This window comes from Pristiophorus japonicus, chromosome 7 (genome assembly GCF_044704955.1).
Source record: "Pristiophorus japonicus isolate sPriJap1 chromosome 7, sPriJap1.hap1, whole genome shotgun sequence".
NCBI classification, from domain to species: domain Eukaryota; kingdom Metazoa; phylum Chordata; class Chondrichthyes; family Pristiophoridae; genus Pristiophorus; species Pristiophorus japonicus.
In genome coordinates, this window is record NC_091983.1 from 170,542,358 (window position 1) to 170,568,217 (window position 25,860).

Genomic DNA, 25,860 nt, shown 5'->3' on the forward strand with positions numbered 1-25,860 from the left:
GCAGCATGTTGTAATTTCTCCCCATTCAAATAATATTCCCTTTTACTGTTTTTTTTTTCCCCAAGGTGGATGACCTCACACTTTCCGACATTGTATTCCATCTGCCAAACCTTAGCCCATTCGCTTAACCTATCTAAATCTCTTTGCAGCCTTTCTGTGTCTTCTACATAACCCGCTTTCCCACTAATCTTTGTGTCATCTGCAAATTTTGTTACACTACACTCTGTCCCCTCTTCCAGGTCATCTATGTATATTGTACACTGTTTGCACACTGCTTCCCATGCATGTCTGAATTGTTGTAAACACTTTATAAGCGCTAGTTGGATCAGCGATGTATACACGTGGGCTAATCCTGGCCTATTGAAATTTTGTATCAATCCACCCAGGCATTTCATAATTTTAAAAATATTGGCACGATGAGAACAGGCTACACACTCAGGGTCACGCACTTCTGACAAAAGGATATTATTCCAGGAAAAAAAGTGATGTCCATAATTCCTGGAATGATTCTTTCTGTAATAGAAACATTTATCACTCTGTGCAGCACCAGTAAAATGTCCTTATACTGGGCCCAGTCTTCTATAGATTAGCGGGAGGTGGAAGAAGTGAGGCTGCAGGACAGAAAAAGAAAAGTGATATTGGAGAAAGAACTCCATTAAAAGCTATTGGGACAATGAGTGAGGGGAAAGGTCACACAGGTGCTACTGCTCTGTATCGTCGCACTTTTGAGAATCAGTGGGCTGAATCTTGCTGGAAAAATAACAGATGTGTCTACGACAAAAGCTGCTATTAATGTGCAAATTGGCCGGCAAGTTCAAGGGGTCAAGCGATACCTTGTGAGATGTGAATCTGCAAAACTGGATCCAGAATAAGCAAATTTTACTGGCGCTCCCCTACAGAAACATAATTCCTGGAATTATTGACTTAGCTTCATTTCCTGGAATAATATCCCTTTGGCAGAATTTCTTAACCTCAGTGTGAAGCCTGGATTCGTCGTGCCAATATTTTGAAAACTCTGAAATGCCTGAGTGGAATGATGCAAAATACTCAATAGGCCAGGATTAGCCCATGGCTGTACACCACTGATCCAACCAGAGCTTATAAAAATTGGGCAATAAGAATGCAGACATGTATGGGAAGCAGTTGTCAAACATCACCGTTATTAGGTTCTTGGCAGTAACTGTGCTATCAGGATAAACATCAAGTGGAAGCTAGGCACTGAACCGTAAAGAATGAGGAAAAGTCATCAGGCAAATCTCTGCATTACTCGCAGTCCCCTCGTGAATAGGTTGTGTTGAATGTTCAGCCCTCATTATATAGATCTGGAAATGTTCCGGCTCCTGAGGTTGAAGGAGTTGTGCACCGATGGGTTAGATAAATCAATGACAGCACCAATTTACAGTGTCAGCTTGTCACATTGTGAAATTTAGTGCAATAAATTCAGCTTCTACATCCATTGCTGTTTAATTTGTCAATTTATACACCAGCACAAACCGTGGAGCAGAACAAGCTTGCCCTGCCAAACCTATAATTTGATTTTAAGGAGGCAAATATTCTACACCAGTATCATATCTGTATCATTTTTCTTAGCTTCTGTAAAATCAGCATCCTAGCAATAAATTAAATTTTTGCACAGATTTATAATTAAAATTCACTCCGAATTTTTTAAAATTTTAGCACAGACTATCAAATTGTAATGCTGAAGAGGGAAGTGAGAATAAACTAAACAGCGCAAGTATTGCTGAAAAACTAAAGCTTGTGGTTTTAGAATAAAGCAGCTTCATTATGTACAGTTAAGACTGAGATGAGGAGGAATTTCTTCACTCGGAGCGTTGTGATTTGTGGGGTCCCCGCAAGTTCCGGGTTTAGGAATGCGAAGCGCATGCGCCTAAACCCGGCATTTGTGATTTGTCAAAAAATCACATGCGAAGGAAAAGGGCCTCCGCGGGCAGAGAATGGGCTATTTGGCCAACTCCTGCCCAGCGAATGTCCTTAAAGTTACTTTACGTTGATAAAAGGAGGTGTAAGAATTGCTTTTTTTTAACCAGCGAAAGAGTTTTAAAAAATAGAAAAATAAAATGTTATCACTCATTGATATACAGGTATTAAAAACCCTGTCCATTAAGGTAAGTTTATTTTTAGCCCTGTTAAAACATTACATTTTTTTAAAATACATTTTTGTATAAAATATATAATTAAATTGCATTTTAATTAATTTTAAATATATAATGTGTTTTTAAAATTTATTTTCAGTGTTTGTGTTTTTGAGGGTATTCCCAGTCACACTTACAGCAGTACACATGGAACTCATAAGTATGCATGGGGATCCCCTACTCTGATAGGTTGGGCTGGCCCACGTGATCCCAGGGATCCGTACGAAACCGATACGATCCTAGGATACGTGGATCCCTACACTGGCCTTCGCGTAGGGCCCTAGGACCGCAAGTCTCCGAACCTTCCGGGACCAGGTACTCTCGTGGAAATTATCGCGGTCGGAGGCATCCTTAACCCGGAACTTGCGGGGACCCCATGAATACCAACTAACAACACATAAGGGTAGGCACTGGTGTCTTTTAGCTAATGCTCATGTCTGTCACACCAGTCTGTAGTGTATTTGCTTCATGGGTTCTTTGCTTAAGAATTCACAGCTACACATTTGCTGTAAAGAATTAGGTGGTTTATTCGCAAAGGTTTAACAATCAACCTGAACCAGACAGGTTCATCCACTAGGCTCACAGCAGCATGCCTCATCATGGAGGACCTAGACTCAATTAACTGGGGTTTTATTTAGATTTGTGAACATCACATGACTGGCTAAGCTACTCACAGTGCAACAGCTCACAAACATAGAAACATAGAAAATAGGTGCAGGAGTAGGCCATTCGGCCCTTTGAGCCTGCACCACCATTCAATAAGATCATGGCTGATCATTCCCTCAGTACCCCTTTCCTGCTTTCTCTCCATACCCCTTGATCCCCTTAGCCGTAAGGGCCATATCTAACCCCCTCTTGAATATATCCAATGAACTGGCATCAACAACTCTGCGGCAGTGAATTCCACAGGTTAACAACTCTCTGAGTGAAGAAGTTTCTCCTCATCTCAGTCCTAAATGGCCTACCCCTTATCCTAAGACCATGTTCCCTGGTTCTGGACTTCCCCAACATCGGGAACATTCTTCCCGCATCTAACCTGTCTAGTCCCGTCAGAATCTTGTATGTTTCTATGAAATCCCCTCTCATTTTTCTAAACTTCAGTGAATAAAGGCCCAGTTGATCCAGTCTCTCCTCATATGACAGCCCAGCTATCCCTGGAATCAGTCTGGTGAACCTTCGCTGCACTCTCTCAATAGCAAGAATGTCCTTCCTCAGATTAGAAGACCAAAACTGAACACAATATTCCAGGTGAGGCCTCACTAAGGCCCTGTACAACTGCAGAGAAACATAGAAACATAGAAAATAGGTGCAGGAGTAGGCCATTCAGCACTTCTAGCCTGCACCGCCATTCAATGAGTTAATGGCTGAACATACAACTTCAGTACCCCCTTCCTGCTTTCTCGCCATACCCCTTGATCCCCCTAGTAGTAAGGACTTCATCTAACTCCCTTTTGAATATATTTAGTGAATTGGCCTCAACTACTTTCTGTGGTAGAGAATTCCACAGGTTCACCATCTGGGTGAAGAAGTTTCTCCTCATCTCGGTCCTAAATGGCTTACCCCTTATCCTTAGACTGTGACCCCTGGTTCTGGACTTCCCCAACATTGGGAACATTCTTCCTGCATCTAACCTGTCTAAACCCGTCAGAATTTTAAACGTTTCTATGAGGTCCCTTCTCATTCTTCTGAACTCCAGTGAATACAAGCCCAGTTGATCCAGTCTTTCTTGATAGGTCAGTCCCACCATCCCGGGAATCAGTCTGGTGAATCTTCGCTGCACTCCCTCAATAGCAAGAATGTCCTTCCTCAAGTTAGGAGACCAAAACTGTACACAATACTCCAGGTGTGGCCTCACCAAGGCCCTGTACAACTGTAGCAACACCTCCCTGCCCCTGTAATCAAATCCCCTCACTATGAAGGCCAACATGCCATTTGCTTTCTTAACCGCCTGCTGTACCTGCATGCCAACCTTCAATGACTGATGTACCATGACACCCAGGTCTCGTTGCACCTCCCCTTTCCTAATCTGTCACCATTCAGATAATAGTCTGTCTCTCTGTTTTTACCATCAAAGTGGATAACCTCACATTTATCCACATTATACTTCATCTGCCATGCATTTGCTCACTCACCGAACCTATCCAAGTCACTCTGCAGCCTCATAGCATCCTCCTCGCAGCTCACACTGCCACCCAACTTAGTGTCATCCGCAAATTTGGAGATACTACCTTTAATCCCCTCTTCTAAATCATTAATGTACAATGTAAACAGCTGGGACCCCAGCACAGAACCTTGCGGTACCCCACTAGTCACTGCCTGCCATTCTAAAAAGTACCCATTTACTCCGACTCTTTGCTTCCTGTCTGACAACCAGTTCTCAATCCACGTCAGCACACTACCCCCAATCCCATGTGCTTTAACTTTGCACATTAATCTCTTGTGTGGGACCTTGTCGAAAGCCTTCTGAAAGTCCAAATATACCACATCAACTGGTTCTCCGTTGTCCACTTTACTGGAAACATCCTCAAAAAATTCCAGAAGATTTGTCAAGCATGATTTCCCTTTCACAAATTCATGCTGACTTGGACCTATCATGTCACCTCTTTCCAAATGCACTGCTATGACATCCTTAATAATTGATTCCATCATTTTACCCACTACTGAGGTCAGGCTGACCGGTCTATAATTCCCTGTTTTCTCTCTCCCTCCTTTTTTAAAAAGTGGGGTTACATTGGCTACCCTCCACTCGATAGGAACTGATCCAGAGTCAATGGAATGCTGGAAAATGACTGTCAATGCATCTGCTATTTCCAAGGCCACCTCCTTAAGTACTCTGGGATGCAGTCCATCAGGCCCTGGGGATTTATCGGCCTTCAATCCCATCAATTTCCCCAACACAATTTCCCGACTAATAAAGATTTCCCTCAGTTCCTCCTCCTTACTCGACCCTCTGACCCCTTTTATATCCGGAAGGTTGTTTGTGTCCTCCTTAGTGAATACCGAACCAAAGTACTTGTTCAATTGGTCTGCCATTTCTTTGTTCCCCATTATGACTTCCCCTGATTCTGACTGCAGGGGACCTACATTTGTCTTTACTAACCTTTTTCTCTTTACATATCTATAGAAACTTTTGCAATCCGCCTTAATGTTCCCTGCAAGCTTCTTCGCGTACTCCATTTTCCCTGCCCTAATCAAACCCTTTGTCCTCCTCTGCTGAGTTCTAAATTTCTCCCAGTCCCTGGGTTCGCTGCTATATCTGGCCAATTTGTATGCCACTTCCTTGGCTTTAATACTATCTCTGATTTCCCTTGATAGCCACGGTTGAGCCACCTTCCCTTTTTTTATTTTTACGCCAGACAGGAATGTACAATTGTTGTAGTTCATCCATGCGGTCTCTAAATGTCTGCCATTGCCCATCCACAGTCAACCCCTTCAGTATCATTCGCCAATCTATCCGAGCCAATTCACGCCTCATACCTTCAAAGTTACCCTTCTTTAAGTTCTGGACCATGGTCTCTGAATTAACTGTTTCATTCTCCATCCTAATGCAGAATTCCACCATATTATGGTCACTGTTCCCCAAGGGGCTTCGCACAATGAGATTGCTAATTAATCCTCTCTCATTGCACAACACCCAGTCTAAGATGGCCTCCCCCCTAGTTGGTTCCTCGACATATTGGTCTAGAAAACCATCCCTTATGCACTCCAGGAAATCCTCCTCCACCATATTGCTTCCAGTTTGGCTAGCCTAATCTATGTGCATATTAAAGTCACCCATTATAACTGCTGCACCTTTATTGCATGCACCCCTAATTTCCTGTTTGATGCCCTCCCCAACATCACTACTACTGTTTGGAGGTCTGTACACAACTCCCACTAACGTTTTTTGCCCTTTGGTATTCTGCAGCTCTACCCATATAGATTCCACATCATCCAAGCTAATGTCTTTCCTAACTATTGCATTAATCTCTTTAACCAGCAATGCTACCCCACCTCCTTTTCCTTTTATTCTATCCTTCCTGAATGTTGAATACCCCTGGATGTTGAGTTCCCAGCCCTGATCATCCTGGAGCCACGTCTCCGTAATCCCAATCACATCATATTTGTTAATATCTATTTGCACAGTTAATTCATCCACCTTATTGCGGATACTCCTTGCATTAAGACACAAAGCCATCAGGCTTGTTTTTTTAACGCCCTTTGTCCTTTTCGAATTTTGCTGTACAGTGGCCCTTTTTGTTCTTTGCCTTGGGTTTCTCTGCCCTCCACTTTTCCTCATCTCCTTTCTGTCTTTTGCTTTTGCCTCCTTTTTGTTTCCCTCTGTCTCCCTGCATTGGTTCCCATCCCCCTGCCATATTAGTTTAACTCCTCCCCAACAGCACTAGGAAACACTCCCCCTAAGACATTGGTTCCGGTCCTGCCCAGGTGCAGACCGTCCGGTTTGTACTGGTCCCACCTCCCCCAGAACCGGTTCCAATGCCCCAGGAATTTGAATCCCTCCCTGCTGCACCACTGCTCAAGCCACGTATTCATCTGCGCTATCCTGCGATTCCTACTCTGACTAGCACGTGGCACTGGTAGCAATCCCGAGATTACTACTTTTGAGGTCCTACTTTTTAATTTAGCTCCTAGCTCCTTAAATTCGTTTTGTAGGACCTCATCTCTTTTTTTACCTATGTAGTTGGTACCAATGTGAACCACGACAACTGGCTGTTCTCCCTCCCTTTTTAGAATGTCCTGCACCCGCTCCGAGACATCCTTGACCCTTGCCCCAGGGAGGCAACATACCATCCTGGAGTCTCGGTTGCGGCCGCAGAAACGCCTATCTATTCCCCTCACCATTGAATCCCCTATCACTATCGCTCCCCCACTCTTTTTCCTGCCCTCCTGTGCAACAGAGCCAGCCACGGTGCCATGAACATTGCTGCTGCTGCCCTCCCCTGATGAGTCATCCCCCCAACAGTACTCAAAGCGGTGTATCTGTTTTGCAGGGGGATGGCCACAGGGGACCCCTGCACTACCTTCCTTGCACTACTCTTCTTGCTGCTCTTCCAGTCCCTATCTGGCTGTGGACCCTTCTCCTGCGGTAAGACCAACTCGCTACACGTGCTACTCACGTCATTCTCAGCATCGTGGATGCTCCAGAGTGAATCCACCCTCAGCTCCAATTCCGCAATGCGGACCGTCAGGAGCTGGAGGCGGATACACTTCTCGCACACGTAGTCGTCGGGGACACCGGAAGTGTCCCTGAGTTCCCACATGGTACAGGAGGAGCATAACACCCGACCGAGCTCTCCTGCCATGACTTAACCCTTAGATACACTTAAATTGGCAACAACAATGTTAAAAGTTACTGACTAATATAAAAAGAAAAAGAAAAACTACTCACCAATCACCAGCCAATCATTTACCCCCTAGACTGTGACGTCACCTTTCTGTTTCTTTCTACTTCTTTTTTGTCTTCTCCCTGTAGCTGCACAAGCTCCGCCTTTTATAGGCCTCTGCTGATCCCCGGACTCACGCCTCAGCGACCACGAACTCCCGCTGCCTCTCGCGGCCTTTTATAGGCCTCTGCTGATCCCTGGACTCACGCCTCAGCGACCACGAACCACCGCTGCCTCTCGCGGCCTTTTATAGGCCGCTGCTGATCCCCGGACTCACGCCTCAGCGACCACGAACTCCCGCTGCCTCTCGCGGCCTTTTATAGGCCTCTGCTGATCCCCGGACTCACGCCTCAGTGACCACGAACTCCCGCTGCCTCTCGCGGTCTTTTATAGGCCTCTACTGATCCCCGTAAGACCTCCCTGCTCCTAGACTCAAATCCCCTAGCTATGAAGGCCAACATACCATTTGCCGCCTTTACCGCCTGCTGTACCTGCATGCCAAACTTTCAGTGACTGATAAACCATGACACCCAGGTCTCGTTGCACCTCCCCTTTTCCTAATCTACCGCCATTCAGATAATATTCTGCCTTCGTGTTTTTGCCACCAAAGTGGATAATCTTACATTTTTCCACATTATACTGCATCTGCCATGCGTTTGCCCACTCACCTAACCTGTCCAAGTCGCCCTGCAGCCAGTCGACTATGGTGTATGTTGGAGCTCTAAACATCACTCTTAAGAGCTAGCTATTTGTGTGTAGTTAAGGACTTAACTGTAGTTTGAGATTAAATAAAATCTCTGTAAAGACAGCAATTTATTTCCCACGATTAATGAAAAGTTCTATTCCCAGAATTTGACACACAAATATTCAACAATTGTAGAACGTGTGTTGCCTATTAATTATGACGCCTGTTAACTTACATGTGCCATAACATTTCTTAAGTGCGGCTGAGCTGCTGGTTTAAAAATAAAACTGCAAATAGACATGTTTATTTATTCTTCGTCTTGAGAGCTCTTCAGCCTTGGATCACATTTTTGATTTGAAAGCTGACCAACTCCAAAAATGGGATCATTGAGTTGTTTTATCCTATTTTTGTTTTTGATCTCGTGTTGTGGACGATGCTGGCAAGGATGAAGTTACTGTCCATCCCTCGTTGCCCTGTTAAAATAGTGGTGGACCTGTCGGAAATTGTTTCTCCAACTGAGCGGCTTGCTTGGCCTTTAAGCGGGCTTGGAGTCAATCGTATAGTGTGGACTATGGTCCCTTGTAGGCCAAAATGGATTTTATTTTTATTTGTTTCTGGGATGTGGGCATCGCTGGCAAAGGCATCATTTATTGCCCATCCCTAATTGCCCTTGAGAAAGTGGTGGTGAGCCACCTTCTGGAACCGCTGCAGTCCTTGTGGTGAAGGTACTCCCACAGTACTGTTAGGGAGAGAGTTCCAGGATTTTGACCCAGCGACGATGAAGGAACGGCAATATATTTTCAAGTCAGGATGGTGTGTGACTTGGAGGGGAACTTGAAGGTGATGGTGTTCCCATGTGCTTGCTGCCCTTGTCCTTCTAGGTGGTAGAGGTCGCGGGTTTGGAAGGTGCTGTAGAAGTATTAGCAAAGATAGAGGATTGGCTAGCTAACAGAGAACAGAGAGTCAGGATAAATGGTTCACTCTGGTTGGCAGTCAGTAACTAGTGGGGTGCTGCAGGGATCAGTGCTGGGACCCCAACTATTTACAATCTATATTAACGACTTGGAAGAAGGGACTGAGTGTAAAGTAGCCAAGTTTGCTGATGATACAAAGATGGGAGGAAAAGCAATGTGTGAGGAAGACACAAAAAATCTGCAAAAGGACATAGACAGGCTAAGTGAGTGGGCAAAAATTTGGCAGATGAAGTATAATATTGGAAAGTGTGAGGTCATGCACTTTGGCAGCAAAAAATTAAGCGCAAGTTATTATTTAAATAGAGCAAGATTGCAAAGTGCCGCAGTACAGCGGGACCTGGAGGTACTTGGTGCATGAAACACAAAAGGATAGTATGCAGGTACAGCAAGTGATCAGGAAGGCCAATGATATCTTGGTCTTTATTGCAAAGGGGATGGAGTATAAAAGCAGGGAAGTCTTGATACAGCTTTATAAGGTATTGGTGAGGCCACACCTGGAATACTGCATGCAGTTTTGGTTCCCATATTTACGAAAGGATATACTTGCTTTGCAGTCAGTTCAGAGAAGGTTCACGAGGTTGATTCTGGGGATGAGGGGGTTGACTTATGATGAAAGGTTGAGCAGGTTGGGCCTCTACTCATTGGAATTCAGAAGAATGAGAGGTGATCTTATCGAAACATATAAGATTATGAGGGGGCTTGACAAGGTGGATGCAGAGAGGATGTTTTCACTGATGAGGGAGACCAGAACTAGAGGGCATGATCTTAGAATAAGGGGCCGCCCATTTAAAACAGAGATGAGGAGAAATTTCTTCTCTGAGGGTTGTAATTCTGTGGAATTTGCTGCGTCAGAGAGCTGTGGAAACTGGGACATTGAATAAATTTAAGATAGAAATAGACAATTTCTTAAACGATAAGGTTATGGGGAGCGGACGGGGAAGTGGAGCTGAGTCCATGATCAGATCAGCCATGATCTTATTGAATGGCGGAGCAGGCTCGAGTGGCCGTATGGCCTACTCCTGCTCCTATTTCTTATGTTCCTATGTTGACAAGTGGCTGCAGTGCATTTGTAGATGGTACACACTGCAGCCATGATACGTCGGTAGTGGAGGGAGTGAATGTTTAAGGTGGTGGATGGGGTGCCAATTAAGCGGGTTGCTTTGTCCTGGATGGTGTTGAGCTTCTTGGGTGTTATTGGAGCTGCACTCGTCCAGGCAAGTGGAGCGTATTCCATCACACTCCTGACTTGTGCCTTGTAGATGGAGGAAAGGCTTTGGGGAGACACTTGCTGCAAAATATCCAACCTCTGACTTGTTCTTGTAGCCACAGTATTTATGTGGCTGGTCCAGTTAAGTTTCTGATCAATAGTGACCCCCCAGGGTGTTGATGGTGGGGGATTTGCGATGGTAATACTGGTTGAATGTCATGGGGCGGTGGTTAGACTCTTTCTTATTTGAGATAGTCATTGCCTGGCATTTGTGTGGCGTGAATGAAATTTGCCACTTACTAGCCCAAGCCTGAATGCCATCCAGACCTTGCTGCCTGCGGGCATGGACTGCTCCATTATCTGAGGAGTTGCGAATGGAACTGAACATTGTACAATCATCAGCGAATATCCCTACTTCTGACATGATGGAGGGAAGGTCATTGATGAAGCAGCTGAAGATGGTTGGGCCTAGGACACTGCCCTGAGGAACTCTGCAACGATGTCTTGGGGCTGAGATAATTGACCTCCAACAACCACAACCATCTTCCTTTGTGCTAGGTATGACTCCAACCAGTGGAGAGTTTTCCCCCCTGATTCCCATTGACTTCAGTTTTACTAGAGCTCTTTGATGCCATATTCGGTCAAATGCTGCTCTGATGTCAAGGGCAGTCACTCTCACCGCACACCTGGAATTCAGCTCTTTTGACCATGTTTAGACCAAGGTTGTAATGAGGTCTGGAGCCGAGTGGTCGTGGCGGAACCCAAACTGAGCATCAGTGAGCAGGTTATTGGTAAGTAAATGCCGCTTGATAGCACTGCCTACAACCCCTTCCATCACTTTGCTGATGATTGAGAGTAGACTGATGGGGCGGTAATTGGCTGGATTGGATTTGTCCTGCTTTTTGTGGACAGGATGTAACTGGGCAGTTTTCCACATTGTCGGATATGTGGGTGGCAGCTTTTCTTCCCTGAAGGACATTACTAAACCAGTTCATAAGTGAACTGGTTGGGATTTTATCGGCAATCGGAAGCTTTTTGGATATTTTTCCTGCTGGTAGCCCACAAATGCCCAGATTGAATTTACATTCACATTGGTGGGATTTAAACTCATGACCTTATTCCACACTTTTTCCCGTCATCATCTTTGTTTCCTGCAGAGTTTGATTGCCAGCATCAGGTAGGATCTGCGAGCGGAGTAGAGCCATTAAAATTGAGCCTTGGTAGCTCACTGGGTCATTTCCGTACAAGGAAAGTTTAACTTGTCGCTGATTTTTACTTACAAGCATGGATGTGTGGATGGTTGGCATATATGGGTATGAAATGAGTTGTCTTGCCTCAATTAATTCCCACTGAAGGTGGCCTTGAGCTTCAGCATACTGGTATGCTTACATTCTGCGGCCAGAGATACGACTTGAATTTGTGGCCACAGTTCCTTGTCCAGGCCAGACTATTGAGATTCTTGAAAAAGACTCAACACCAGAGATCCTAACCAAAACCTGAGAGAGCTACAAACACACAGAGCAGGTAAACCAGCATGTGCGGAGAACCGTTGAAGTTTGGGCTTCACACTGACCCCACCAGTCCGACTGTTTGGACAGGTTTGTGGAAAGTTGTAAATGCTGACTTGAGCTCTTCACAAATTGCTTGATGGTGTTCACTGTCATTGATGTTTTCAGCTTCTTTGGGCCACGACTCCTCATCTCCAGCTCCAAACGTGAGAAGCTATTCTTTAGGTCAACAAGTCCTGCGTTCAATTATAGCTAAGGGTTCATTTAAGATTGTCCCCACGACCACCAGAGGAAAGGTTCATCCTTAAAGGATGCATGTTGCCCTAACAAGCTTGATACCAGCTGTTATCAGTTCCCATGCTGATGAGGACTCGACACTAATTGGATCTGATCAGTATCTCCTCCCAGTATCATGTGACAATATTGGATTTTGTTAACCGATGATCTGCCTTGCTACCAGCCAGTACTGACTAAAATTCAAGTCCACTGATATCAGTGACATTGTACCCAAGAATAAAAGAAAGCTGGTGTTGCAGGAAGAGAGTGATTTTTATGTGAGTGACTCTGAGCTGCTCTTGTGTATCCCATAGTGTAGATGTATTGTCAGAGAGATCATGTATCCCATAGTGTAGATGTATGGTTAGAGGGATTGTGTAGTCCATAGTGTAGATGTATTGTCAGAGAGATCATGTATCCCATAGTGTAGATGTATGGTTAGAGGGATTGTGTAGTCCATAGTGTAGATGTATTGGCAGAGGGATTGAATGACAAAAATGTCAGTCAACGATGAACTGGAAAATGGTTTCATTCTTTAAGATAATGTTGTTTGTCAATGTATTTGTCACTGGTGCAGACATTGATTGGAAGTGAACTGAAGGTGGCCTTATGAATAGCTCAACCCTTTTAAAAACTGTGTCTTTTATTTATTTTCAAGTGTTGTTTATCTTCAGATGATTTAGATGTCTTTTTTTAATCTCTCTTCCTTACAGCTCTGGCTTTTGAATTCTGACACGTTGCTGGTGAGATCACACAATGATCCAAATAGAGATTTTGTTGCAGTTGACAAGGACACAAGGCCTGAGTCGTCGATCAAATTGTGTGAAGCAAACAGCGCTGTCAAAGTGCTGTATCAACCCTGTTTAAAAGGAAGAAACAAAATGTAAGAAACGCTGTTTTCTATATTTTTGTTGATTTTCAATCGAGCTAGAAGATGCATGACCTGCTAAAAGTAGGATAAACAAGTCCATGTACTGTGGTCTTGGTGCAGCTTATTAGTGAACCAGATTGTGCTCCATTGTGTTACACAAAACTTTCAGGCACAAAATGTTTTGGGTGTAGTATTGTTTAGCACAAGGCTAGCTGTCAAGCCTTACCAACCTTGTTATTGTGCTCCTTTACGCAGAGTGACTCTGGAGTTCAGTCTGCTGTAGAAAAAGAGTGGGATGTGCAGTGAACTACAAGTAGATGCTCAAGCTATTGCATGAACTACAGTGTGACATTTAAAAAAAAAAAATCCATTCTTGGGATTTAGGTGGTGTTGGCAGAGCCAGCGTTTGTTGCCCATCCATAGTTGCCTTGAGAAGGTGGTGGTGAGCCGCCGCCTTGAACCGCTGCAGTCCATGTGGTGAAGGTGCTCCCACAGTGTTGTTAGGGAGGGAGTTCCAGGCTTATGACCCAGTGACGATGAAGGAATGGCGATATATTTCCAAATCAGGATGGTGTTCCCATGCAACTGCCGCCTTTGCCCTTCTAGGCGGTGGAGGTCATGGGTTTGGGAAGTGTTGACAAAGAAGCTTTGGCGAGGTGCTGCAGTGCATCCTGTAAATAAAAGACACTGCAGCCACGGTGCGCCAGTGATGGAGGAAGTGAATGTTTAAAGTGATGGATGGGATGCTGATCAAGCGGGCTGCTTTGTCCTGGATGGTTTTGAGTTTCTTGAGTGAGTGCAGCTGCAATAACAATCAGGCAAGTGGAGAGTATTCCAACACACTCCTGACCTGTATCTTATAGGTAGTGGAAAGACTTTGGGGAGTCAGGAGGTAAGTCGCTCACTGCAGAATACCCAGCCTCTGATGTGCTCTTGTAGCCACAGTATTTATGTGGCAGGTCTCGTTAAGTGTTTGGTCGATGATGACCTCAGGATATTGATGGTGGGGAATTTGACGATGGTAGTACCATTAAATGCAATGGGGAGGTGATTTGACTCTTTCTTGTTGGAGATGGTCACTGCCTGACACTTGTGTAGCGCGAATATTACTTGCCACTTAACAGCTGAAGCCTGGACGCTGCTCAGATTTAGCTGCATGCGGGCATGGACTGTTTCATTATCTGAGGAATTCCGAATGGCACTGAACACTGTGCAGTCATCAGCAACCATCCTCACTTCTGACCTTATAATGGAGGGAAGATCATCAATGAAGCAGGTGAAGGTGGTTGGGCCCAGGACACTGTTCTGAGGAACTTCTATAGTGATTTCCTGGGGCTGAGATAATTGGCTTCCAACAACCATAACCATATTCCTTTGTGCCAGTTATGACTCTAGCCAGTGGAGAGTTTCTCCCATGATCCCCCTTGACTTCAGTCTTACTCGGGCTCCTTGGTGTCACACTTGGTCGAATGCTGCCTTGATATCAAGGGCAGTCACTTTTGCTTCATTTCTGGAATTCAGCCATTTTATTCATGTTTGGATCAAAGTTGTAATGGGGTCAGGAGCCAGTTGGTCCTAGCAGAACCCAATCGGTGAGTAGGTTATTGGTAAGTGCCACTTGATAGCACAGTTCCTTCCATCACTTTGCTGATGTTTGGGAGTAGGCTGATAGGGCAGTAATTGGCCAGATTGGACTTGCCTTACTTTTTTGTGGACAGGACATACCGAGGCAATCTTCTAGGTAGATGCCAATGTTGTGTATGTACTGGAACAACTTGGCTGGTTCGCAGCTAGTTCTGGAGCACAGGTCTTCAGCACTATAGCTACGTTGTTGTTGGGATCTGCAGCTTTGCTGTGTCCAATGCACTTGGCTGTTTCTTGCAGGCACGTGGAGTGAATAGAATTAGTTGTACACTGGCATCTGAGATGGTGTGGACCTTGGCAGGAGGCCGAGAATGATCATCCACTTTCCACTTCTTTTAGTCAAAGAACTGATAAGTTGGCAGGAAACTAATTGTGCAAAAGGAGCAATGCAGATTCTGATTAATCTGGAGTGAAAACAACTGAAGTTGAAAAGAAGTAAAGAAAGTTGTATTTCTATAGTGCTTCATTTTCATGTTTTCATAACATCACAAAGTGACTTTAAAAACCAGTGGATTTCTTTTGAAGTTATTTATGTAGCCAAATATGGCAGACAATTTATGCACAGCAAGGTCCCACATACAGCAGGTGAATGAATGAATGAACAGACAGTCTGATTTGGTGGTGTGCCCCGTTTCGGTCAGTGGCAATTTTGGCCCCGACACTTCAGACAAACCTACATTATCCAATGCTATGTTTGCCAATCATGTAATGTCACTGCAACTGTTTGATTAAAAACGTGGCATTTTTTCAATTGGTGATTCTGTAAGGGTGTTAAAAGATTAAAGGGAATTAAGAAGTTATATCTCCAAGTTAATTATCCAAAACAAAATTGTGTCTTAAAATCCTGATGAAGTCTACAGTTGACTAGGACAATGGATGCGTGCGAGAGGAATTACACTATCGCTGCTGTGGGCGACGTATTTGCTGCAGCACCATTGTTTGCTTGATTCAGTTTCTAGTTATATTAATGTTAGCTGGGTTTGCCTGTTTGAATTTGGGGTGCTACTGGTGCTTTGGAAAGGTCAGTTTTCAGCACCGTTGCCGCATTGGTGTATACGCCGCGAGTCACCTTGAAGCAGGTGAATCTAGCAGCACAATATATAATTAGAAATGGAGCAACAAATTCAAATAATTCTGCCGAATTCACATGCAAATTTCTAACGGCGGGGTGGGTGACGGGGTGAGGTGCGGAGGAGGGAAGGCCTTTTATGTGTGTTTAATTATGCAACATTAATTTTTAACTTGTGTCTAATTTAGCTCAGGGGAAAGCTTTTATTTTGCTTAATTCTATAAAATTAATTTATGTTTGTACCTTAGCTTGGAGGTTCTTCTATGTGTATTTAATTACATAGAATGTTTTTTTAATTTAGCAGAGGTGATTCGTAGCAGTACCTTTGCAACACACAAAATGCTGCAAAATTGACTCTGAATTTTTCTCTTTAATGTGGCCCAAGGCAGAAAGTTTGGATGCCCCTGAAGTACAGTCATCTGAGAGATACTTAGTCTGTGGTAAAGCAAGTGCTTTCCATTCGTCTACTGCCTTCCTTTGTCCTACATTTGTCCCAATGCCTCTCGTATGGCTGGTGCTCTATGCTTTGAAAATAAATATTATTATTGAAGAAATTAAACTACAGTACCATTCCATTTTAGCTCACCTTTGTTTCTAATTAGATTTAAAACTTTCTCCCTTGAGAAGTAGAGGAAGTATAAATGTCAGTAAAATTGAGCCTGCATTTGCTGATAACAACAACAACTTGTATTTTAATATAGCGCTTTTAACCTAGTAAAATATCCCAAGGTGCTTCACATGAGTGTTTTAATACAAAATTTGACACGAAGCCCTATAAGGAAAAATTAAGTCAGAGAGGTAGGTTTTAAGGAACTTTTTAAATGAGGAAAGAGGTGGAGACGGTTAGGGAGGGAATTCCAGAGCTCAATGCTTAGGAATGGAATTTCACCAATGGTTGAGTGATTTAAAATATGGGATGCTCACAAGGCCAGAATTAAAGGAGCACTGATATCTCGGGGGTAGGGGGGCGCTGTGGGGCTGGTGGAGATTAGAGAGATAGGGAGGGGTGAGGCCATTGAGCGATTTGAAAACCAAGATGAGAATTTTAAAATCGAAGAGCTAATGTAGGTCAGTGAGCAAAACAAGTGATCTTTAAGGATTATGTAAAATTTCTAGGCAAGGTAGTATCTTTTGTTCCTCACAACAAAAGGAAAATTGGGTGGGCTCCAGTACAGGCCATCTCTTTGCCTAATTTTCCTTCTTGCACTCCACCCATGTGATGCTTTACACCGAGGTGGGGAAGGTGGCATTTCACACTTTATAGCAGTAATCGTTCAACAAAAAAAGCACTTTTCTGAACTTTCTCCAGTTGCAAGCTGGTTAATTCTACTGTATCTCAACATGGAAATAATTTCACAGCTTGCTGACACTCATTTACAGGTACAACCGAGCCTCATTGATCATTATAAACAAACACAATTGCAAAAATACAAAGATAATTTTGACCAGGACCGATTGATCTTCACAAATGAATGTTCACTTCAAGCGGCGATCGCTTTAAAAAAACAGTTTCAATGTTTGTATTTAACTTCTTTTGGGAATTTCATTTTGCTTCCATCTCAGCAAAGAAAAATTGATGCTGGGCCTTGGGTCATGAAAACTTAACAATTTGGTTCTTTTTCCCTGACGGAGGTTTATATAACTTGGTACTTGACCTGGTGAAACGTGCTCGAGTTGCAGAGAGCTGAGGTTCGTACATAAGGGAACAGATGAGACCGTGTATCCGTCTTTGGTGACCAGCTGAACTAAGGCTATATTGTAAAACTGTCGAGTTCCATTTGTGCAATGTAAATTACCCTTTCATAAGCAATTTATCTGATTTCTGCAAGATTTAACATGAATGCCATGGATGACCTGAATTTCACAGTTAAAGCAGTGGTTTTCACTGTCCTTTTAAAATAAAAAGCCTATTGCAGTTAAATTAACTATCGGAGCCACTTATTGATTGAATTTACTGAGCTTGCCTTTAATGATGAGGTTTTTTTTCTCCATAGAGGCTACAATATGAGATCTTGTATTAATATTGCTCTATTGATGTTTCTCTTTCAGTGTTAATTAATGTGCTGTGTTTAACCCTGTTCACCAACAAACTATGATGGTGAAATTCTTATATAAGGTTTTTCTCCTTATAAAATGTTTAAGTAAAGATTCCATTGTAAATGTTGGCGTAAATAGTGTTACAGGAAGTAAGGTTTGTGAACAGGAACTACATGCCATATGTAACATTTATAATAACATAGAAATGTAGTTTACTTTTAGGTGGTCAAAAGACGATTAATAATGTATACAAGGCAACAGGTTACTCTATCACATTATAAAATGATGGGATAATATGCTTATCAGAGTCAAATGACATATTCATTCAGTTAATCACAATTACGGCTGAGGGAGACCCTTTGGCCCATCTTACTTCATCCATCCAGATGCAGCTCAAAGCTTCCTCACTGCTCCATTGCCGCATCAAATTATTTTAAAAAAAAAGCTGAGTTTTGTCCCCACTTCTCTATCTGGGATCCCATTTTCATGTATTGATCATTCTTTGTGTGAGAAACTTCCTGATATCAGTCCTATATTTGCTATGAACTAATTTGAATCTATGCCACCTTGTTCTACTCTTGCAATTTAAAGCAATATTCTAGATTTATGTTTTCCATACAATTAATCAGAATGGTTACAGCATGGAAGGCGGCCATGAAGCCCATGTTGGCTCTCTGCAAGAGCACCTCAGTTAGTCTCACTCTCCCGCCCTTTCTACATGGCCCTGCAATTTTTTTCTTATGCCTCTATCTGATCACCTCGGACACCTCCTTTCCAGGCTGAAGAACCCGAGATTCGCCAGTTTCTTCATAATTTAAACAAACATTGGATACAATACTTGAGATATGGTCCAAGCAGAGCATTCTACAGTTTGAACACTGCTGCTTTGGTAATGTAGTTATACAATAGTTGTGAGTAATCTGCTTCTATTTATTTCCAAAAATGTCATTGGCTTTGTTCTAATTTCCCTTCTAAAATCACATTTTAAGCCCCTATACTAAACACTTTAAAAATTCAAGATTTGAAACAGTTATAGTGAAGATTACTCAATAATGGACTCTCTTTACACTTCTTTTTCCCCAGACTACGCACTTTCATGGTAAAGATAGCTTTGGATTAGTTTCTGAAAAGCTAAACGTCAGTTAAAAGTAACATGCCATAAAGAATCTATAGCTTGGTTAGCAACAGCAGCTTCCATTTATGTAGTGCCCTTAGTGTCAAAAAACAATTTGCAGATCCACTAAGTGAAAGTGGGCACCAAACTGGAAAGAGAAAGATAAATAGAATAGAGTTAAGTACTTGAAAACAGAAGTCTTAATTAAAGTTTGAAATGTGGGGGGGTAAAGTGGTGGTTTCCAGGGGGAGCGGAGAGAGGTGGGGGGTACGGTGGGTGGGGGGGGTTGGGGTGAGCAGAGAGTGGGGGTGGGGGAGGGGTGCGGAGAGTGGCAGTGGGGGATGGGGTGAGCGGAGAGTGGCGGTGGGGGGGCGGGGTGAGCGGAGAGTGGGGGTGGGGGAGGGGTGAGCGGAGAGTAGCGGTGGGGGGGGTGCGGTGGGGGGGTGGGGTGAGCGGAGAGTGGCGGTGGGAGGTGGGGGGATATTGAGCGGAGAGTGGTGGTGGGGGAGGGGGGTGAGCAGAGAGTGGTGGCAGTTGTGGTGGGGGGGGGGGAGAGTGGCGGTGTGGGGGGAGGAACGGGGAGTAGTGGTCGGGAGGGGGAGCGGAACGCGGTGGGACGAGGTGTGGGGGAGGGGGACGGGGTAGAGAGGCAGTGGGGGGTAATGGATAGTTGGGGTGGGGGGGAGCGGAGAGTGGCGGTGGGAGGGATGGGGGAATAGTTCACCGGGGGGGGGGGGGGGGGGTGGTTTGGGGAGGATAATGCGACTGTGGAAGAGAGTGCTGGAGGATAGTGGCAAAATAACTGAAAAATACTGCCAATGGTAGAGTGAAAAAGATTGAAAACAAGGAATCGATTAGTGGTGTGAGCAGGGCCATAAGACTAAAATAAATCACTGGTGTGCTGAGGCATGGCCGAGGCAGACATTTAAACGTAAGGATAAGAATCTTTAACAATGACTGGTAGGAGTAAGAGAGCCAATGGGAGTATGGCAAGGACCAAGGTAACGGAAATGCTGGCACGAATACAAGGCATGGGAGTTTGGATAAGTTGCAGCATGTGGAGAGTGAAAGCAGGCAGGACAGCAATTGAAAAGTCAAGCCTCGAGGTAATAAAGGCATCTGATTGGATGGTAAAAGGGAAGAGGGGCCGTGTTCTGAAGATGAAAGAAAGCAGTCTCGGTAACAAAGCAAATGTAGGTCAGAAAACTCCACACAGGATCGAGCAGCAAGTCGAGGTTCTGCACCACTGGGCATAAGCTGAGGTGACAGTCATGAAGGTTGATTTGTGGCACAAAGCATTTTATGAGAGGCCAAAAGGGTGGTTTTCGATTTTGCGCCGTTAATCATCTTTGACCATGATTCATCGAAGCCTTGGATTTTCCTTTAAGGAGTGGATGAGCAGTAGGGCACTTGGGATTAGTTTTGGAGCGAATGTACTGAATAGCCTTTTCCTGTAATAAAAGCTGAAAATGCTGGAAATACTCAGCAGATCAGGCAGCGTCTATGGAGGGAGAAACAGAGTTTAATGTTTCCCGTCGATGACCTTTTGTCAGAACCTTTTCCTATGATTCTGTGGTTTCTGCCACAGGAATATACTTTTATTGTTGTCAATTTCCTCCACTCCCATACTCGCCCGCAGGCAATGCTTTCTTGCTAGGGAATCATCCAAGGTCACTGAGCATTACTCCTGCACCTTTTTGCGTTATTATTCATGTGCGCATTTTGATGGTGAGTTTTGGCAGGTTATTCAGTGGTGGGGGCTGTCCTAGTTGAGCAGGATCCTGACCCTGACCAGTGTTCACACACGCACTCCCAACGGGGCTCAATGAGTCGAGATCAAGAGCGGCAAACCTGAAGATTCCCCCCTCCCCAACCCAGGATGCTGAGGCCAATTGTAGCATTATCTATGGCTAAGATCCATTAAATTGTTATAGACCAAGGGTCAAAGTGGAGCCTTTCTGGTCTGTAAGGCTGGATAAACTTGCTGAGCCATCAGGGAATCTTGCTTCTCAGTGTTCTTTTGTTTTACTTGCAAGAATCACAACATTTAAACTGCTATTTTACAGTTGCCTCCATTAGGAACGGATTTTTAATTCATAAGGTAGAATTCAGCTGCACATACTGATTATATTATTTTCCTGCTTTGGATGCATATTTAGGGGTAGGATTTCCTTCCCCTTCCACTGCTAATGTGGTGGGTCCCTCCTTTTGCAAAACAATGTATCAAACAGTTAGTTACATTGACAGAAGTGCACTCTGACAGTTTTCCGTCTGAGAGTAAATTGGAACACTTGTACAATGTAATCACTAAGATAAGTTGTTACTGCAACAACTGCTGCTGCAGTTATGTTAGCATTTTTGTTGCATCACTCCATTAGGGAGATACAGACTCTTTAATGTTTTGACAGTTGTGAATAGAAAAGTTAAAATAAAACTGTTTCCACTGGCAGGATGGTTGGTAACCAGAGGACACAGATTTAAGATAATTGGCAAAAGAACCAGAGGCAAGATGAAGAGACATTTTGCTTACGCGCAGCGAGTTGTTGTGATCTGGAATGCACTGCCTGAATGGGTGGTACGAACAGATTCAATAGTAATTTTCAAAAGCGAATCGGATGAATACTTAAAAATGAACCAGCTCGGGCACGATGGGCTGAATGGCCTCCTTCTGTGCTGTAAGATTCTATGATTCTGTAAGTGTCAAAATAGCAGAAGGCGTGTGAACTTAAGAAGAATTTGGATTCCAGTTGAGCAGAAAGAGCTGACAAAAGATGACAGTTGAACCTGTTCTCATTAGTTTTGGATTGGTTTCGTAATGGGATCAATCCTAAAACTATTTGACAGTATCGAATATGATGGCTTTCAGTTTTATTTTCGTAACTCTTAAAATTTATACTTGTAGGTTTACTTAAAAACATTTAAACTGCTGCTCATTAGGAATATGTAACTTGAATTAAATACAGATGGCCACCTGACAACATAATTGCAGCAAAGAACACAAACATAATAGCAAATGTTGCCATCAGTTATTTTAAAATTTTTTTAAAAGCCATGCTGAAAATTAAGTTTTTATTTCTATTTCTCTGCTGATTTTTTTCACTATTTATGTTCAAAGATTGATCGTTGATGACATCATGGTGGGATTTGGGTTGGAGATGTTACTGAATGCTGCAGCCTAAGGGGACTAAATTGATGCTGAATCTCTCTCAATTAAAAGCGTTAATTTATCTTCCACATACTCTCGGGTTGTGCGATTTCTGCAAGCCAGCTTCCTTTGTGATGTTTTCAGAACTCGTTGGCTAAATAAATAGAAAAAATAATTAATGAGCGCTCTTTATAGCTTAATTTTGTAACAGCTGCTGATAGTGATAGTCACTCAAAAATATTGAGCATTATTACCGTTTAAATCCTATTACGACAAAGGTGACAGTGTGGGAATTAGAACAAAATAACAACTGCATCAACATCCAGGTAACACATTAGGATTTATTTTTTTAAAAACTGGTTCAGTATCTTAGTCCGAAGACTAATTACTTGCCAGTCTTACCTTGAACACAAGAAGAATGTTTAGCTCAGATCCTTCATTAACCAATTGTGTAATTTACGTGAGCAGACTTTCATCTCTAAAAATACATCTTGAATGTTGTAATGCTATAATGCCTGTTGATATGAGGCGTCTTGGAGGGTCATTTTTCAGAGCCCCCTCTCTTAAATGAATCAATTTTTACTGACTTTCTCACTCGTTACACGAGTGCAGAGTCTTGACTTGCACATGGCATAGAATAGATAAGCTGTCGCTTTGCATTAGGAAGAGGGTAAAAAACATGTTAATTAGAACTCGTAGATTTATTGTATTCTCATGAAGGGAGACCCCCCCCCCCCTTATTAGACAAGCTAAAGGTGGAACAAATTACTTCTTATATTTGAGATATCATCTAAAACACCAGAAAGGAGACATTCTACATAATGCCTATCTTTCTCTTTCAGATGTTGATTGATCTGCGCATTTCTGACATTTCTGTTTTTATTTTAGATTTCCAGCAGTTGAGGGTCATTTTTATGACCATATAGCGATCCATTTTTATTTTTATTTTCACTTGATTTAGTGATGTAAATCTCTTCACTTTCCATTTTCCTGTCCCTTTCCCTCCCCACCCCCGATGTGGGTGTCTCTACAGATGTTCTTAAATGTACTGACTTGAGCATAAACACATTTTTGATGACTGTGCTGAACCTTATTCCTATAAACCTTACAAGTATATGATTCAAGTACCTGACTCTCAAATAAATTGGTATTTTACCAACAAGTAACAAAAAAAAGATGAAATAATTTGCACTCTTTGGGGGAGAAATTGGCCTCCTTTGCGCCTCCAGGGATCGATAATGGGGCGGCGCTGGAATTGGGTAGCGCCCCGGCAATACTTTTGCTCTCCTGCAAAAGTAATCGCCCCAAATGGGGTGCTATGCGATTTCTAGCCCTAACTTTTTACCACAGACATTAAAGGTAATCATAATACAGAACTGAGCTTGTTTGTATTAGAGAATGTAGTATTGAATGGGGATATGGGAGGGAAGAGGACATGATCCCAGCCTTTAAAATAATGAGCTATGTCGATGTTGGCAGGCTATTTGAGTTTGCTTTGAGCTCAAAACTAGAAGACCAGTTTTAAGCTGGAGATATAACATTTGAAAATAGAAAATATTATTTCCTGCATGGTGGAAGCAAGCCCCCCAGTAAAGGCAGTTGATGTTGTGCCACATAACTCCTTCAAAAAGAGTTGGATGGAAGTCTGATTGGGAATGGGATTGAAGGCAATCAGGATAGATATAGACTGAAATGATCAAGTACTGCATGGGAATATTCTTATGCTACTTAGGCTCTTTGGAGATTTGGGACTTGGTTAGGCGTGGGTAATGGAGATCTGTAATGCCTAGTTATTCTAGGTTATCTTTTGAGGAAATCATGGAATATTTATGCAGAATTTCTGATGCAACAAAGAACTCACATTTATTTTGCATCTTTTGCATCCTCAGGACATCCCAAAGAGTTTTATAGTTAACAAATTGTGTTTGAAGTGTAATCACTGTAACGTAGCTAACATAACCGTGTTAACTATAACTATTACAATATAGAACCTTTAAGGAAAAAAAACCATTGGATTTTGTGACAGACTGCTTCAAGGGATGTTTGATCAATTTGTTCTCCATTTATTCTCAGTTGAGAACCAGTTCTTTTTATTTTAGAATCCATTTTTCTCTTTGGCGTGTACCCTTATGATCTAGTGATTGCATTCACTGGTCCTTTCTCTAAAGTGTGTATCTCAGCTGTGCATATTTATTAGTTTTGCATTTGAAAATTCTGTTTGTGCTTCAATGGGAAAATTTATCCCATGCCAGAATTATTTGAAAAAAAAATGAATAGTTTATTTAGTTGGTGTTAGAATGAATCACTTGGGGTGTTCTGAGTTCTTCACTCTAATCCATTCAGAATTTTGTTGCCAGAGTGCAGTGAATCTGCAGTGTAACAAAGGATGTATTTGGATTTGGTGTGGAGGAGGAGAAAGGCATTCTTGGACTGGAAACAGCAACACAACTCGAGGGCAAGAAAACAGCTCAACAGAGGTCTGAAGGCTGAGGTCCCGCGACCTAAAGAACAGATGGTGGGTGGAGAAAACACGAGAAATCCAGCAGCTAACCGACAACCACGACGTGCAAGGATTGTTTAGCGCAGTCAAGACAACCATCGGCCCAATCACCCAAGGCCCTACCCCACTACTGGCCAAGAACGGAGAGGTGCTCATTGAGGACAGAGAGGCAGTCAGTGCCTGCTGGAAGGAGCACTTTGAAGATCTTCTTAACCGAGACTCTGTCTTCGAGGTGAGTGTCCTCGACTCCATCCCGCAGCATGCCACCCGCCACCACCGCAACACAACCCCAGCCGGGCATGAGGTTGAAAAGGCCACCCGACAACTGAAGAACAACAAGGCCTTCGGAGCAGATGGAATCCCCGCCGAAGCACTAAAACATGGTGGAGAAGAACTGCTGGCGCGGATTTGACCTCATCTCTTATCTGGAAGGAGGAGATCATGCCAAGAGATCTCGGAAACACTGTAATTGTCACCATCTTCAAGAAAGGTGACAGGTCCGACTGCGGCAACTACAGAGGAGTCTCCCTGCTGTCGACAACCGGGGAAATCATCGCAAGAATCCTCCTCAATCGCCTTCTCCCTGTGGCTGAAGAGCTCCTCCTAGAGTCGCAATGTGGATTCTGCCCACATAGGGGCATAACGGGCATGATCTTCACCGCGTGGCAGATACAAGAGAAATGCAGGGAACAGCACCAACCCTTGTACATGGCCGCCTTTGACCTCACAAAAGCCTTCAACACTCAACTGAGGGATTATGGAGCGTCCTCCTCCGATTCGGCTACCCTCAAAGGTTTGTCACCATTCTCCGCCTGCTCCACGATGACATGCAAGCCATGATCCTGACCAACGGACCCCCGACAAATCTGCCTCCAGGCCAGATCCAAGGTCATCCCATCCTCCGCCATCGAATTACAGTACGCAGACAACGCTTGTGTCTGTGTACACTCGGAGGCTGAACTCCAAGCCATTGTCGACACCTTCACCGATGCGTACGAGAGCATGGGCCTTACACTAAACATCCGTAAGACAAAGGTTCTTTATCAACCTGCCTCCGCCACACAGCACTGCCCCCCCGGTTATCAAAATCCACGACGAGGCCTTGGACAACGTGAACCATTTTCCATACCTCAGGAACCTACTGTCAACAAGGGCAGACATCGATGATGAGATCCAACACCGCCTTCAATGTGCCAGTGCAGCCTTTGGTCACCTGAGAAAGAGAGTGGTTGAAGACCATGACCTTGAACCCGGCACCAAGCTCATGGTCGATAGAGCAGTAATTCCCGCCTT

General features: G+C 43.6%; 1 protein-coding gene across 6 annotated transcripts in view; it reads left to right on the forward strand.

The window, feature by feature from the left end:
- Positions 1-25,860, forward strand: part of ube3d (ubiquitin protein ligase E3D) — a 225,409-nt gene that overhangs the window by 54,140 nt on the left and 145,409 nt on the right. For 3 of the 6 annotated variants that reach the window (XM_070884528.1, XM_070884522.1, XM_070884523.1), the window contains exon 8: positions 12,901-13,070. The exons of the other annotated variants lie outside the window; for them this stretch is intronic. In XM_070884528.1, coding sequence (XP_070740629.1) covers positions 12,901-13,070 — 170 coding nt within the window. The remainder of the gene's footprint in view (positions 1-12,900; positions 13,071-25,860) is intronic. 6 annotated transcript variants of the gene reach the window in all.